This window comes from Anthonomus grandis, chromosome 1 (genome assembly GCF_022605725.1).
Source record: "Anthonomus grandis grandis chromosome 1, icAntGran1.3, whole genome shotgun sequence".
In the NCBI taxonomy this organism is placed as follows: domain Eukaryota; kingdom Metazoa; phylum Arthropoda; class Insecta; order Coleoptera; family Curculionidae; genus Anthonomus; species Anthonomus grandis.
In genome coordinates, this window is record NC_065546.1 from 14,665,031 (window position 1) to 14,683,002 (window position 17,972).

Consider the following 17,972-nt stretch of genomic DNA (forward strand, 5'->3'; position numbering starts at 1 on the left):
ATGTACTAATGCTCACTCATAATGGACCCTTTCCAGAGTTCAACTCTGTAATCTCTTTCTCTAACCAAAACATTTATTTTTTTTAAGTTCTTCTTAATGTAAATTCAGCGATTTTAATTAAAAAAATATTATTTAAATTTCGAAATTTTGAGCTATTTCCATTTAGGCTTAGGAAATATATTATAAATTTTATGTGTATTAGTTATGTCATTAGAAAATAAGTTATACTTGCAACTTGCTAAGTCCGAGCATCCAGGCCGTTACCTCAATTTTAATATTGCATTTTTGAATTTGATAAATATGTGAACATTATATTTGAGGCTTATAATGTGTTTGTTAAAGCCTGCAAAATAAAAAATCATACTCTTTAATTTCACATAAAATGTTTATCTACTGGATGATATAGGTTAGAAAGAAGTTAACCTAATATTATACCATGAAACGTATATTGAAATTAAATTATTATAAATAAGGGATTTACAACTCTAAAACTTATAGCATCAGATATGTAGCATCTATTTATCGAATTACGCATTTTGCTTTATGAGATCATCAAATTAAATAAATAGCAAATAATAAAATAGCTATAGTTAAATATCGATTAAAGAAAAAACGTACCTCATTTAAATACTATAAAACACACCGAAAAGTCACTTATAATAACATAAAGGCTGGCATTAAAGTAAAAATAAAAATCAACATCATTTATCGTTATTGTGGATAATATTACAAAGATCTGATTACGATTTTTCTATTGGCTTAGCCATGACATCATGCCTTTCACCTTTTTTGAGTGAAGTTTTTATGATAACCTAGAGCATAAAATTACATGCAGCGCGTTCGCCAAACATACATTATAAAAAATAAAATATAACAACCAAACATATATTATATCATATTTATAGGAGATTATGTTGATGATATTTGTGTTGTTTGGGGAGGCAATGAATATCAACTCTTCAGTTTGCAAATAGTCATGACAGATTTTTTTTACTTTGGAAAGAGAGCTCAATAGGGGTTTGCATTTTTTGGACCATTTATTAAGAAAAAATAATAACAAGAATTGAAGTTACAGAAAACCATCCACAACTGATACCATCATAAAATTTTCTTCGAATTCACTACATACAGATATGCTTCTTCTGGCTCTTCATTTATATAGAATGTTCACGCTGCCACTTACTAAAGAATCTTATAATAAAGAGTTTAGTATAATTAAGCAACTTGAATTTAATAATAATTTACACTTTCTACCATAAATAAACTTTTCGTCAAACTCATAAATAAATATGTTTTAGAACAATAAAGTAATAGAATTATTCTAACATATTTTACATTCAGATTCTTTGAAATTTGGGTGTATACCTATATGGTATATGCATATTTGGGTTTATATTTCTGAAATTGGGGTGAGTATTCGGCTATGAATGTTGGTCAGTCGGGGAGAAGAATTTCCGAATATAGAAATACCGATATATAATAATTATATTTTATAATAATATCTATGACATGTATCCAATATAATATATTAGTCATTGATACATGATGTAAATTTGTATTTAAATTTGACCGTGATATGATATCTCGTGTAATTTTCTCTTAAATCAGTACATATTTAGAAAAATTATCTCAAGAGATTTCTTTCTATTCTCATTTTTTATAAATTTGCTTTAAGATGGCGTGTTTTTATTATTTTAATTTTTTTTTGAAAATTTGGCAACATGGGTTTTAGCTGATGATCTAACGATTAAAAATATTTTTAGCGATGCAGCGTTGCCGCTTATACCAAAAAGTAGTAGCAACTTTGTTATTTTAAATGGAATACCCTGTATATTTTTTTATTTTCCGATTCGCTATCACTTTATGATTGGTTCTGTATAAGGTATTCCTTCACCTATCTTTAGTGGTTTTCGAGAAATTAACTATTTTCTTTATTTTTTGACGAAAACATAGATCCAAATAAATTTGTATTACTACGGCACTGGAACGCGCAGAACCTTGAAATTATAAACGTAATTTACGGAAGTATTGTACATTATTCTTCACTATGAAAATTTGTTCGACGTTATACAGGGTTGCTCAAAATTAGTGGTTTTACCGCTAGATACAAAAATTGTAAAAAGTGCATTTTTTTAAATGGAATACCCTGTATATTATAACATATTCTAAAAGGAAATTAAAATCCCTGTCTAAAGAGGTATTATGTTCCTATATCGAAGGAGTTCGGTTTCGGAAATAAAAGCTATTTCCTGTAAAAATCAGGATATTGTGACATATTTGCTTTAGTTGGCCATGAAAGGTCATGATAAAACAATGCTATGCTATTGATGTTTGACAGTGACATTTAGTTGATTAATAGTAAATACGCTTGGGTGTTTTTTTAAAATAGTGACTTAAAAATTTATTAAAATGGAAAGAAATAGTTATTCAAATGAAGTTTTGATGAATCTATTTATTATTCATGGACAATGTGACAAAATTGTAGCATGAACATGCAGAAATTTCAAAGAAATGTACCCGAATTTACAAAAAATGGATAAAAGAAAATTTGTGCGAATACAAAATAACTTTATACAATTTGGTTCACAACTTAAAAATGATACAATATTATAAGTAATTTACAATAAATTTTCAAAATGATGATTTCAGTCAATGATTGCCATTGACTTCTAAGCAATTCAAAATCCTGCGTTGTACAGCATGTGTTGTCACTGCTTGTATTTTAGAAGAATCTAGTTGACCAATGCAATTGATAACTCGTTGACGTAGTTCCTGTTTACTGTTTACCGGTGTCTTGTATACCATTTGTTTCAAATTACCCCAATAGCAAAAATCAAGTGGTGTAAGATCAGGTGATCTCGCAGGTTAGTCCCATGGTCCCAAACGCCTAAACCAGCGGTCTTCGAATTTCTCAAATAACTCACGTGTCACCTCCTCAGTGCAATGAGCAGGTGCCCCATCCAATTGGAACCAGCAAGTGCGATAATCTTCAAGCGTTAAATTTTCCAGAAAATCTTCTACTACTGAGCGCAAAATCTGAATGTATTTATGGGAGTTTAATGACCCGTCGTAAATAAAAAAAGCTATTTGATTATCTTTTAGTAAACAAAAAACATTAAAACTAAATTTTTCTTGAAACCCCATTTCATTAACCGCGTGTGGATTTTGATTAGCCCAAAAATGTTGATTTCTTCTATTAAAAATACCTTCTCTAGAAAACTTTGCTTCGACTGTCCATATTATTTTTTTTAGAAAGTTTGGATCCTCTTGAGTGCATGTCAGAAGTATCTCACAATATTGAATGAGACGTTGGTAATCATCTGGTTTCAGCTGATGAACTTTGAATATTTAAAGGGATGCATATTATTGTCGTTCAGAATTCTTTGCACATAATAATAACTTAGGCCTAAATCATCTGCTGCACTCCGGATGGAAGCTTGTAGATATGCGTGAAAGTAGGCTAAAACATTCACGATGTTATCCTCATCAGACGTTACAGGCTTGGGCAAACTTGTATCATTTTTAAGTTGTGAACCAAATTGTATAAAGTTATTTTGTATTCGCACAAATTTTCTTATATCCATTTTTTGTCAATTCGGGTACATTTCATTGAACTTTCTGCATGTTCTTGCTACAATTTTGTCACATTGTCCATGAATATTAAATAGATTCATCAAAACTTCATTTGAATAACTAATTCTTTCCATTTTAATGAATTTTAAGGTCACTATTTTAAAAAAACACCCAAGCGTATTTACTATTAATCAACTAAATGTCACTGTCAAACATCAATAGCATAGCATTGTTTCATCATGACCTTTCATGGCCAACTAAAGCAAATATGTCAAAATATTCCGATTTTTACAGAAAATTGCTTTAATTTTTGAAACCGAACTACTTCGATATAGGAACATAATACCTCTTTAGACAGGGATTTTAATTTCCTTTTAGAATATGTTATAATATACAGGGTGTTCTGTTTAAAAAAATCCACTTTTTACCATTTTTGTATCTAGCGGTAAAATCACTAATTTTGAGCAACCCTGTATAACGTAGAACAAATTTTCATAGTGAAAAATAATGTACAATACTTCCATTAATTACGTTTATAATTTCAAAGTTCTGCGCGTTCCAGTGCCGTAGTAATACAAATTTATTTGGAGATATGTTTTGGTCAAAAAATAAAGAAAATAATTAATTTCTCGAAAACCACTAAAGATAGGTATAGGAATACCTTATACAAAACCAATCATAAAGTGATAGCGGATCGGACAATAAAAAAATATACAGGATATTCCATTTAAAATAATAAAGTTGCTACTACTTTTTGGTATAAGCGGCAACGCTGCATCGCTAAAAATATTTTTAATCGTTAGATTATCAGCAAAAACCCATGTTACAAAATTTTCAAAAAAAAATTATTTTCCGTACTCCGTAAACGTCTAAGGTACCATCAACCATCAATCACCCTGTATATACCGGGTGATCAGTTAAGGGTAGCGAGCGGCCATATCTCATAAGATATTGGTCGTATAGATTTGAGAAAAAAAAATCATAATAAAAGTCGCCAAGAGAAATTGCTGCAAATTATTTTCGAGTTTGTCAAACGTCCGCTAGAGGGCTTAACAGCCAACACCAAGTAGAAAAATGGGATTTTTATAGAATTTTGTCTAATGAAAGTATATCGGTAATATCATTGTCATATTTACTGACCATTTCCCTACATTTTTTATCTAAAACGTTTTATTCTATCTATCAAAATAAAGCGGTGGGGCAAGTTCAATTGTTTTTTTAAATAAACCAAGATTTCTCCCGTTTCTTTTGACCGATTTTAGCAGACTTAGGCTCATATAAAAGAGCATAATTTGCACTACAAATTGCTTATTTGGTTTTGAATTTTTAACTTTTCCTGTCGCCGCTAGATAACGATAACTCAAATGGCATTGAATCGCAAATTAAGGGTATTAGCATCTATCCTGAATGTGATTTTTTTAAAAAGTATTAAGGAGACGTTAACTTTATTATTTTATAATACATTAAACATCTATGAATAAAACATCTCCGTTTCATATTAACACACCCGGTAGCTTCCAGTTTATGACTTACTGGTTGTCTACGGCGAATACCATAAATAAATCTAACTAATCTTAACTAATATTTTTAAGCTCGTTATATTTTCTCACAATACTCTGCAGTTAAACAAGGTCCATAAACACCATCACAAATGATTAAAAATAGAGAGAGCCATTAAACCGCATAAAACTTTTTAGTTTTTTGATTAAGGAAATGTCTGGAGTTATATAAGGCACGTAGATTCCTCTACATATTTTTGAATGCACATAGAAATATGTTTTTTAACCCTTAATTTATTATCTAAAATAAGCCCCAAATTTGTACATTCTGTTTTCATAAAAGAATCTCATCGCCAATCTTTAAGATAACTCGTTTAGTCAGATGTTTAACATCAATAGGCCTGCCAAAAAACATCACATGGGTTCAAGTGGAGAGCATTGTCTTTAGAAATTTTGTATAGTGTTTTTAGATCTTTAGTAACTGAGAAACAACTATGAGCCAGTAACGAGGGTGAAAAAGAGTAATATATTTGACTGTCATCTGCATACTTTTGTATTTTGCAGTGTTTTAAAAAGTTAGGAAATTGGAAAGTATATAAAATACAAAAAATTGGGCCTAAAATTGACCCCTGAGGGACACCTGAATTAATGCCAAGATAATATGATTTATTGCTATTCAAAACCACCCTTTGCTGGCAATTCATAAGATAATTCTGAATAATTCTTATTGGACTCTGATAAAAACCAAGATATTTTATAATATTCGTTTTCGGTATTGACACAATATCAACCCGTTTCCATTCAGAAGGAAATAGAGAATTTGCTATACAATTATTTATTATATGACAAACATATCTTAAAATAAAAGAACAGCAAAATATAAAAAATTTACATGTAATCCATCAGAACCAACGACCCTAGTCTTGATTTGGGTTAAATATTTAGGTTATTCAGTTTCTGAGGCAATGAGAATTTTAAACTTATCTATGAATGAAACTATCTATGAATTTCAGCAATAATATTACTTGGGGGTATATTATTTACAAAAAAATTATTAATGTCAGTAGAATTAAATATCGTACCAGATAAACTATCTTTTCTTTGTTTGAAAAAAATATTGAATTTTTTTAATATTTTTCAGAATTTTTTACTATTTCCATTATTAAGATGTTACTCTAAAAAGATTTTTTCTCTCTATGTATAAGCTTAGTAATATAATTTCTAAGTTCCTTATATTCATTCTTTATATTCACAGTCTTATTCTTTTTTAATTTAAATGTTGCCTTATCTCGAAGTTTTATAATAGTTTTTTTTTCTTTAATTTGAGGGTTTTTATAGGCGCAAATATGTCTATAAGCAAATTATTATTATTAAAAAAATTTTAGTTTGTCATCAATATTATTCAAATCAAAAATAATATGCCAGGGGATCGATTTTAAGGAATCATAAAGGCCCAATAGATTAACATTCTTTAAATCTCGATACGTGACTGATTCCACTTCTTTCTTCATAGTTTCCAAGCCGAAAATTGCATAAATCAATTCATGATCAGAAATGTTGAGGTTTAGCGTGCTTGATCGTAAAATGCTCAAATCCTCCGTAATTATTATATGATCTATTAGTTTGGAGGATGTTTGAGTAATTCTCGTCGGTTCATCAATAACTTGCTTTAGTCGCAAACAGTTAAGTAGCTGAATATACAAACCAACGCCATATTCTGCTGGATCAAATAGGTTAATATTGGTGTCACCCAAAAGAATCAAATGATTAGTTTGTGGGAGTAGATTTAGAAGCATTCCATCGATTTCAGGAATAAACCGCCTTACAGGAAAGTCAGGTGGACGATAGGCACATCCTGTGGTTAAACTTTCACATTTTAAATGTAATTTAACTCAAAGACACTCAATACAATCAGAATATTGCTCAAGCCCCAAATCATGTGACATAGAAGATTTAATATAGAGTCCATGACGTCCAAGTCTATCCTGTCTGTTTAGACTATAATTTACTTAGTCGCCGCGCCAGCCGCATGATATTAATTTAATATTTTATTACAGGCGGCATATTAAGTTTTATAAACAGTCTTAGCTTTATAAACAGAGTTATTAGATTTTAATTTCTTAAAACCGCTTATTCAATTTCCTTACTAAAGCCGACAAATAGTACAAAGATCCTCCTATAATCAAAAATGCAACGTTTCATTATGTAAGCATTTTACACAGCCACATTCTCCACTCCATCCATATTTTTATATACATACACACTTTTAACTTCAGGCCAACAGGTCATTAAACAGTTCATAACACCAGATTCGGTTAGAATCAGAATTTTACTTTGTAAAATTTTTATTTGTATATTTTATAGAACAATTAACAGAATTGTACGGTTAGTGCAGTGCTTTATTTAATTCTTCTAATTACACTTATTTACCGAAAAATTGGTGTTTTATTGAAAACAAATTATAAAAAAATCACAACCCAGAATACCGTGTGTGGAAAAGCCCATACACAAAACACTATCTATAAAAATTAAAATTTTCAATTTGAATAAGTGCCCTTAATATATGTGGCTTTAGATTTGTTTCTCCTGCCCCAATTACATGATAATCCTTATCTAGAACATGGTCCCTTAACTCAAGGAAATCAGCTGTTAAGAAAGCTATGTTTAAATGAGAAACCGTCAATTTTGTTGCATGCATGAAATTTGTAAGATAAAAAAAAAGAAAAAAAAATTACATAGCACTGCACCACTAACAAAACAAAAAGGATATTATCAATTATATATTTAATTGTAGAATTTTATCCCCAAAAAAAATTTTTTTTTATTCTTTCAAACTTATAAGAATATAATATATATAAAAGCATATCTTCAAAAAAAAAGCAAAGATAATAAAATATGAAGCTTAAAATTTTGAATCAACTTTTTAGACGTTTTTAGTATTACAGATGTATAGAAACTTACACTTTATAATAAGGAAATTTACAATTTAACGTTGATCATCCACTAAACTAGATATTGATTTTAGATATTTCACTTTGAAAATTATTCCACTGTGTTTCGGACTTAATTTGCACTTTTTTATTATTGTTAAAAATATAAACAAAACCACCTTTAGTCCAACAAGCATTTCCTATAATTTCACGCACTTTAGAAAATAGATTACGACTCGCGACGTCTTATTTTTTTTTTGTTTTTCCTATAAAAAATAATTTTTTTGAAAAATTAATAGGCAATTGATTGATTTATGCAAATTCATAAAATTACTACAGTTTTAAATTTATTTTAAACTCAAATTATTTTAGCCTATTTAGAAACAAGTAGCTATAACATAATAGGAATGGACTGGTCAGCACTGTGCCATACGGAATATGTATCAGCTATGCGGGGAGCTAAGATAGCTGGCCAGCAACTGGGAGATTTTCTAAATTACTTAGCATCAAGCGGAATTGACTTAAGAGACGTGCATATTATTGGTCATAGTTTGGGTGCACATGTAGCCGGAATGGGTGGCAGTAGTGTTGTTGGTCAACGTGTTGGAAGAATTACTGGTAACTTTTTTTTATATTATATGCTACTAGAAACCGTATCTTAATTACGTTTTTTTATAAGGCCTAGATCCAGCAGGTCCAGGTTATGGAGACATCAAAGAAGAACTCAGGTTAGATTCTCAAGATGCCTTATTAGTAGATGTAATACATACTTTTATGAAAGTGATTGGCACTTCCAGGCCTATTGGTCATATAGATTTTTATCCAAATGGTGGGAGATATCAGCCTGGATGTCCAGACTTAGCAAGTTGCAAGTATATCTAATTTTCTTATGAGATATCTAAGACACATTAATTTCACGATATATTTTCTAAGCTTCAAATTTTGTAATTTTAATAATATTTCTTATTAAAGTTTCTAAATTTAGATTAGGAAGAACTTAAAAAGATTTCTCAAACTCTACTTAAATATTTAGTTTAATTTAGAGAAAAAACATAAGTGAGTTAAACGTGAGTGAACTCTGGAAAGGGTCCATTATTAGTAAGCATTTGTACATTGAAAATTGCTATAATAATGAATAATAGCACGGGATAGATTAACGACAAAAACTAAACATACCTTTTTGTCGAAGGGATTTTAGAAAATTAAAAAAATAAATAATTATAATATTGGGCATGCACATTATAAAAAAAATCCGAAACTTGTCAAGAATGATATAAATGCACTGTTTAATATAAAAAATTAACACACTTTGGTTCGAAATAAGTCGATTTACAATGCACATGCAATAGAACTTCTAAATAAGATTACTATTTGTTTCTGACAAAAAAGCTAGGAGATATGATAATAATAGAGAAGTGTGAAGAGAGAAGAGAAGTTTTATGGTCTTAATTTGTCCAAAAATAAAAGGACTATGCTTTAGATTAGATTGGAGGTAATTACAGAGTGAATTGATATATTTTCTTATTGTTTTTTAATGTAATTAATATTTTGTTCAAAATCTACCTGTGGCGTTTAAAATTATTTATTATTTAAAAAACATATGAAAAAGATACGTCAAAAATAACCAAAGAACTGGATGCAGCTTGATCTAGTTTAAGTTCTGCAAAAGAAAATTAATTTTACCAATAAAAGCTCCAGAGAGGTTAGGACCAAAAAGAGAACTACATCAAAATCTTATTAGTAGTTTGGTTCTTTATCTTAAAGAAAAGGGAAAGTTGTAAAGAAGCGTTTTAGCGGTTATAAAAATCCTTACTTTTGAATCCAAATTTACTCCTCTCTTTCACTGGAAAATTTATTTTATTTAATCTTCCTCCTCATTTCTTATACAATTTTTTAATACTCGTTACGCTTCTTAAAATATTCAATTCTGATATCAATTATAATTGATATTAAAAACAACATATCTGTACAATAAGATTTGGAACCAGTAAAAAGTAATTGCTTGGGATAAATCCATATATAAAAGAAGTAATAAACAATAGAAAAAACATAGTGTTATGAAAATATAAATCTGCCTACTCTTTTCATAGTTTTTTACTGTTCTGCTTGAATTTTGTGCTTTAAGTTGATTAGTTAAGTTTATTTAGGATTCTACTTAGATTTAGTTAAGTATTTTTACGTATTGGGTCTAGTTTTTAAGAAACTAATTTTGTTTAAAGCCCTCATTTAGGCTCTAATTTAGGTTATTTTATTGCAAAGCCCTTTATTCTATATTTTTCAGAATTTGGATATTTACTCGCTTTGACTGTCAATATTCTGTTGAAATTATTGATCATGGTTCTTTCAAGGATTTCTTTATATATTATTGAGTTTAACTAATTTTATTGTTTACCTTGAAAACAATTTAACGACTGTCAACGCTAGTCAGATTTTTGACGTTGCCAATGAAAGTGTTGTTTCTGACATAAAAGAGCATTTATGAAGTATGTTTGTTCCAAAAGTAGTGTGTTCCTAAACTTTTTTATACTTAGTGTCAGAAGTAAAAGATATCTGAAAGTCCAATTAGATAGAAGATGCCTTTAATGAGAAGTAAGGGCAAAATAGAGAAACTTACTAAGCTTAAAATCAGATCTTAAAAAAGAGTTAGAAGACCGGGATAAAAAATACAGAGAAGAACAAGAGGAATGAGATCGACAACAAGAAGAACGAGATTTATAACTTCAAAAAGACCTTAAGACGAAAGAGACCTAATGACACACTTTGGAGCAAGAGTTGAGAAAGAATTTAGAGAAAATTATATGAAAATACGAGAAGTAGAAATAAAAGTAAAATCGATGACCCAGAAACGTGCAATAGCTACTTAAATCAGTTTGAGGCCGCTGCCAGGAGATATAGGATAACGAATAAAAACGCAATTTGTGGTAAGTAATGCCTAAGAGAAGAAGCTACAGAAATTTAAAAAATTTTGCCATCTGAGGATTAATTCAATTTTGACATACTAATGCGTACGTTAAAGATGAGAAACGGTGAAGCCTCTCTACAATAAATGTACCAAATTCAATTAAAATCTAAGAAGCAGCAACCAGAGGAGTTTTTGCGGCCGATGTTGCTTGATCAAAATAGAATAATAAATAATAAAAAACTCTGGCTTATCCTTCCGCCCCAAAGGAGTTTCAGGAAAAAATATGTATAAATTGTTTTATTAAGGGTTCGAAATCCTAAGGATGGCTCGCTATTAAATTATTTGGGTAGCACTGTGAAAAATATGCGGCCCCGAGTGTGGGATGGTGGTGGATACTGGATCTAGTCATACCATCATCACCCGAATATCGCAGCTCACTGTAGAATTTAAGCACCACCAAATTTAAATCTTTGGTGAGAAAATGGAAAAAGGATGCCGATTATTCGAGTCCATGAAGATAAAGTCACCATTGGCTCAACAGTATTGTAGCAGCAAATATTAGTAGCAGAAATTACGGATGCAGTTATATTAGGATTAAATGTTATAGATGCTCAGCAGTTTAAAGTGCATGTATGTAACCGCTCCTTATGCATTATCTACATGAAGATATTGGAAATGGCCGAGTCTCTAAGTTATCTCAGGATATTACAATACCAGCTTACTCAGAGTTGATGGTTAATGCCACAACTGGAGAAAAAGAGGCAAAAAATTAATTAAGCCCATGAACAACTGTAAAGTATATGGTCAAGGGATTCTTCTAAAAAAGACCCTTATCCACCCTGAAGGAATCTACGGTTTTCGTTCGAATAGTAAACTTGAAAGGTTTTTATCAACTCCTGAAAGAAGGACAGAACATTGGCGTATGATCTGAAGTAGCGGTAGTGAAAAATGCAAATAGAATTTGTCATTCAAACAGACCTTTTCTTCTATGTTAACAAAACCGGAACACTAAATTACGACTTGTCCTTGAAGAAAATTAAGATGTGTTTTCTTTACACGATGATCTCGGACGTATTTATTTAGTGCAGCATTAAATTAAATCTGAGAAAACAATCCGATAAAACAAGCATCTCGAAGGATTTCGATAGTTACACAAGGTAAAGTTTTTTCAATGCTTTAAGAAATGAGAACACAAGAATTGATAGTACCATCCCAAAATTCTTGGACATTCCAGTTGTACCGGTAAATAAAAAGGACGAATCTACCAGACTTAATGTAGACTATCAGTTACTGAATGACATTACCAAGGACACAGGTATGCCTTGCCAAGAATGGATGACACCCTAGATACGCTAACAGGTTCACTACGCAATGCTTTTCAATGAGAATACCTGCCCCGAACAAGGTTGTAACCAACAATATTTTAGAAACGATGGTAAACATGGAATAACGTTGTAACCGATATAATATAGCCGTTTTTACTGGAATCGACCTTAACATGTATATTATTATGGGTCATTTTAGTTTGCGAACATTGCATCGGCCTGAACAAGGTTATGACAATAATAGGTTTGTGCTATGTGTTTGTTTAGTTTATTGCAAAATGGCTTCAAGTGCTGTGCGTTTTACTTCTGCTGCAGAAAAGCAGCTGAATAAAGTCCGAAAGCGTCAAATAAACGATACCGAATGGAAATATATTAAAAGAAAAAGCTTGAGGGACAGTGGACAGCCATATATAAGTAAAAGAAATGTTGCCGTTCCTGGAAAAATCGCTGTTGATGATGTGAGTAAAGAAACGTTGTAACCATCACCCATGTTTCTGAGAAAACAGTGTTTTTAATGAGCGGTTATAAAATTATTGTTTTTTTTTTCAGGTACGCGTTTGTCGCTGTAAATATGAATGCCAAAATATTACTTTGGCGAATAAACAAAAGGCATTTAAAGATTTTTATAATTTAAACTATGACAATCAGACAAGAATGCTTGCGCAACAGTGTATGGATATTGTTAATATTAAACGAAGGTATGTGGATTTAAAAATTATACCAAGGCGCCTACAAAAGCTGCAAGAAAAATTAAAATTTAACGAGCCACTGGAAGATAAAAGAGGAAGACATTTAAACAGGCCTACAGCTATACCAGACACTATTAAGGATTTAATTAAAGCACATATTGAGAGTTTTTCTAAACAAGAAAGTCACTATGCAAGAGGTCGGACCGAAAAATTGTGCCTTAGTCCCGATTTAACGTTAAAGCAGATGTTTATTTTGTTTAAGGGCAAACATCCAGTAGTTAAATGCAGCGAGAAGCTATACAGGGATATATTCAGGTCTGATTTCAATTTAAGATTCGGTACACCAAGGTCTGATACTTGCCAGTATTGTGATAAATTCTATGTTAAACTTATTGAAGTACGATCGGAAGAAGAAAAAAATAATATCTCTCGTGAAAGTGAAATCCACCACAGGCGAGCAGAAAAAGGATATTCTGCACTGAGTGATGACATTAAATTAGCAAAAGAAAATAAAAATACAATAGTATTATGTACTGATCTGCAGCAGGTTCTTTTCTGTCCGACTTTAAAGCACTCTTCCGTCTTTTATCAAAGACAGTACTCCTGCTATAATCAAGCCGTTCACAATATGGGCACAAATGATGTGTTTTGGGCATGAAAGCGTAGCGAAAAGAGGGTCCGCTGAAATAGCATCGTGTTTACTTAAATATGTTTCGACACATTTTAAACCTATGGAAAATATTGCGACAGACAGAAAACTTATTGTTTGGTCGGACAGATGCGTCGGGCAAAATAATAACTGGAGAATGATATCTCTTTATCAGTATCTTGTTACTATGAAGTACTTCTCATTTGTTGAACAGAAATTTTTAACAAGTGGTCAGAGCTTTTTACCTTGCGATTGTGACTTTGCATTGATAGAAAGAAAGAAAAAAACGGCTTCTGTTTATCATCCTCAGCAGTGGATAGAAGTTATAGCAAATGCACGAACTTCGAAGCCTTTTCTTGTGTACAGTATGGAAAATAATGACTTTAAGGATCTTTCTCTGATTGAATCGTCACTGAAAAAGGATTCAGCATTTAAAATAACCGAGGTCGTTTGGCTCCAAATCACAAATATGACCCCACAACCATACGTGCAAGAGTGTCTTACAATATCTTGCAAACATGGGCAACTTATTCTATGTCAAAAAAATGAGGGGTGTTCGAAATAGATGCCTTCCTTCAGTGAGAATAGAGCTCGAGACACTCCCAAACTTATACAATACTGTTCTTCCTATCAAAAAAGAGAAAAAGGAAAATTTGTTGTGCAAATTTATTCCATTGGAATACAGGGAATTTTACAATAATTTGCTAAGTGACCATTAAAATGTAATGGCTTATTTTATGCTTAAATGTAATGAGTTAATTAAATTTAATATAAAAAATCTAAAAAATGTTATGTTTACTTACTTCTCATCATCTTTGAGACTCACACACATACATGCTTACACCACATATCCACACACCCACATACACCCATCTACACATACACCTGAACCCACATGCATTTACACTTGAACAAAGTTGTAACCAGCCTGTTACAACCTTGTTCTATGATATTACAACCTTGTTCTGCTAAACGGCTATTATTCTCTTTATTTCACCACTGTTACGAATCAAATTAATTATTTTTGTCCAAATAGTGAATTAATATACATCAATATGATTTAATAAATGATGTAGGTCTTTATATTTCAATAATTACTATTAGTATACAAAAAATACTTTTCCTGTAAAATTTTCTTTTTGATGGTTACAACCTTGTTCGGGGCATTCGATTAATCTAAAAAGTAGATATTGGCTGGTAAAAATGCATCCATAAGATAAGAAAAAGAACGGGTTTTTGAAATGGAACAGGTCCTTGGCAATTTACAGTATTATCCTTTGAACTCGTAATCCTCCAGCCGCCTTTAAGAGATTTATAGAAACTGTTTTACGTGAAGGGACATAACAATCATGCTTGATTTATCTAAATGATCTTAGTATACTGCGAAAAATATTTGAAGACTATTTAAGGAATATGCAAAAAGGTATTTGTTAAGGTCCGAGAGGCCAATCTGAGGTTGTTTCTTAAAAAATGTTGCTAATTTCAAAAAGATATCTCGGCCATATTATACCAGCAAATGGTGTTAAGATCGAACCGGATAAAGTCAAAGCAATCAAAAATTGACCACGACCCACTGACACAAATCAGTTAAGAAGCCTCCTGGCTCTTATAATATTTTGGATACGGATGCAAGCAATGTTGGAATGGAAGTCATCTTTTCATAAATATCTAAAGAAGGGAGCAAATGATAGCTTATTTCAGTTAGAGACCAACAAAACTTAAAAAAAAAATATTATGTGACCAGATAAGAACTATTAGCAGAAGCAAAAGCTATCGAACATTTTCATAAATATTTGTATTGTTTATATGGCTGGTAGTTGGTGAATGGCTTCAACGATTCCGACAAATCCAGCAACAACCGACAACGTCCAGCTTCACGTCACAAACAAATTGACTTGACTCATCGATGTGGTCAATCGTTACCAAAAAATACGCTCATTAACGCGTAGTTCGATTTTGAACCAAAAATTGACATATGAGAGATAGTTAAAAAAACATCAGCTCAATGGCTTTTTATCGTCATTTGTCCAGTTGCTTCTTTTTTTTAAACCGTGAGATTAAAAAATTCGTTAATCTGTCGTACGGCCTATAAATTTAAGACAAATTTTTCGACTAATCTTTTGGAACGTCAGTGGAATTCTACTGGACAAAGTCATTTTAAAGTCTATAGGATTACCCATAAGCATTATCCTTCTCCATATGTTCATTATTAATCCATGGATATTTCGACTTAGTTTGGACCAATACTAGACATCCATTGAAGGATATGTGATGCCTGGGTAACTCGTAAAAATTATCCACATTTTAACAAGAAACCGACGTGCAATTGTATTTTAGGCAAAAATGTAAAATCTACTAACACATTATATGTGAAACAAGAATACATAATGACATATTCCGTTCCACTAGGGCATTATGGGACCAACAAATATACAAAGTTTTGACGTGAAAAATAAATTGAAATTCAACAAAAACCAAGAGAGCAGTAACGGGATTCCAACGGTTCCTTGTTGCTATAGGGATGTACAGAATGAACAATAGAGCTATTGAAGCTTTCTAAGCGAGCACGTTACTAACTTCCAGGTTAAAGTCTTCGATGTATTAAAATGCAAACAAAAAATCCTGAATTGCTGTCAACGCAAACGTCTGTCGTATTAATCTGTTTCGATATCAAGGCCTGCCATTAAGACTATTACGACCGAAAAAGGAGCTCCAGATTCATATTGGAATGCATACAGATTTTCGAGGAAATAAAAAAAGGTGGGCTGCAGGATTCAGCTTGTCTGGGTGTCTAGTCACTTGGGCTATGCAAGTGACTGCAAAACGAGAAAGCTGACTCCCTCGCTAGACTAGGATCCGCGAAACCTGTAAACCAATAGTTTCTTTGATAATAAATATATTACAAGATAGAAAAAAAAAGAATCATGACCTTGTGAAAGTCATAAAAGAGACGCAGATAGTGCCCTCTCTAAGTAAGATCTAAATTAAAAACAAATTTAAATTTCTTATGCTTAATCACCTGAGGTACCAATTTTTGTTCAGAAATCGGCATCATTTAGGAAATTATGCAGAGAACATGAAAATAAAAATAAGTTGAAACCAAGTATTTTAGACCACACATGTATATAAACTATGCTATATGAACTATGCTATATGCTATAAAACTCTTTACCCTACAAATACTTAAAAAAATCACTCTGCGAAGGATCTGACCCTTATTTAATAACAGTCTGTAGGAGTTACAATACTCAAAAATTAAAATAAATAAGCTAAAATTATTTAATATACTTCGTGATGGAGTAACAGTGAGCAATATGATACTTATTTAATATTATATTTACTTTTTATTTATAATATTTCTTTACATGTTCCTATTTAATTATAATTTTAATTGATAGTAAAACTAACTGATGGAATTTTCTGCAACCATGGACGATCCTTCGAGCTCTTTGCAGAATCTATTCGATCTCCAAGAGCTTTTAAGAGTATGCGATGTAAAAGCTTAAGGGATGCCCTTGATAGTAGGTGTCTGGAAGAAACTGATGTTTACTTCGGAGATCCTGAGACTTATAAGTATCATAACCTACGCGTTCTTTCAACACATTAATTAATCCAATATTTTATTTTAGATATGGCATCTACTACTTCAAAACAAGACATCAGTCACCTTTTTCCATGAATTTTCGTAACAGTACAGGAAGTAAATAAGTACACACTTTTACAATTGACATCTTTTTATTGGAAATTACCCCTTATATAATAATGAAATTTAATATATATGATTAAAGTTAGATTAATGGTATTGTATATACTCTTATTTTTATATTTAGAAATAGAAATAATCTTATATTTAGAAAAAAATAAGTTAAAATATTCTAATATATAAAACTTTAAAGGGAACAAAAAGGTATTTCTTTAGTATAGAATATATTGTGTGTGTTTTTTTTGATCATTTAAATACCATAAATTGGTAAGACAAACAAGATAAAAAGATTGATTTTCAAAAGTAATGGGAATGTCAAAATACCTATTGGTTCTTTAAAAATAACGATGAAATATAATTTTAAAATTTGGTGACGTTCTAGGGACTAACGATAGAGAATCAATCAGCGTAATCTTAGATTGGTAGCTTTTATAATTATTCCTCTTTTATATTATTTAAAAATTAATTTCAAATGAAATACGAGAGTAAAAGTGACTCGGATTTTTTTTTACTTAAAGGTAATTAAAACTGTAAATTATTATAGGATTCTAGCCGAAATCTTAATATGTAAACATTTACGAGGTTTTTCTTTAATTGTGAAAGAAAAATAAAAAATTCTGATAAAACTATAGAAAATCATTAAATTTTTCTGTTTCCAAAACTTTATGTTTTTTGTACTTACGGTGATAAAAATTAAAAATT

At 30.9% G+C, this 17,972-nt stretch overlaps 2 protein-coding genes and 1 long non-coding RNA gene across 5 annotated transcripts in view; 2 read left to right on the plus strand and 1 right to left on the minus strand.

The window, feature by feature from the left end:
• The window catches only part of LOC126737667 (uncharacterized), a 53,863-nt gene extending 53,153 nt beyond the window's left edge, over positions 1–710 (minus strand). The window contains exon 1 of the long non-coding RNA XR_007661070.1: positions 619–710. This is a non-coding gene — a long non-coding RNA (uncharacterized LOC126737667). The remainder of the gene's footprint in view (positions 1–618) is intronic.
• The window catches only part of LOC126737629 (phospholipase A1 member A-like), a 76,080-nt gene extending 58,261 nt beyond the window's left edge, over positions 1–17,819 (plus strand). For 2 of the 3 annotated variants that reach the window (XM_050442614.1, XM_050442607.1), the window contains exons 4-7: positions 8,375–8,620; positions 8,682–8,874; positions 16,966–17,140; positions 17,197–17,819. In XM_050442614.1, coding sequence (XP_050298571.1) covers positions 8,375–8,620; positions 8,682–8,874; positions 16,966–16,978 — 452 coding nt within the window. In that variant the 3' untranslated portion in view covers positions 16,979–17,140; positions 17,197–17,819. The remainder of the gene's footprint in view (positions 1–8,374; positions 8,621–8,681; positions 8,875–16,965; positions 17,141–17,196) is intronic. The other variant, XM_050442621.1, reaches the window with a different exon arrangement.
• On the plus strand, positions 12,366–14,623 carry LOC126737611 (uncharacterized). The gene is made up of 2 exons (XM_050442590.1): positions 12,366–12,687; positions 12,779–14,623. The coding sequence occupies exons 1-2, from the start codon at positions 12,403–12,405 to the stop codon at positions 13,574–13,576; spliced, it is 1,083 nt and encodes a 360-aa protein (XP_050298547.1). The 5' UTR covers positions 12,366–12,402; the 3' UTR covers positions 13,577–14,623.
• Positions 17,820–17,972: the final 153 nt, after the last annotated feature.

Excerpts from the sequence above, each read along its gene's own strand:
- LOC126737611 (XM_050442590.1), top strand. The coding sequence starts at position 12,403 with ATGTATATTATTATGGGTCATTTTAGTTTGCGAACATTGCATCGGCCT. Across the intron at positions 12,688-12,778 it reads GAAAAATCGCTGTTGATGAT|GTACGCGTTTGTCGCTGTAA; the intron begins GTGAGTAAAGAA and ends TTTTTTTTTCAG.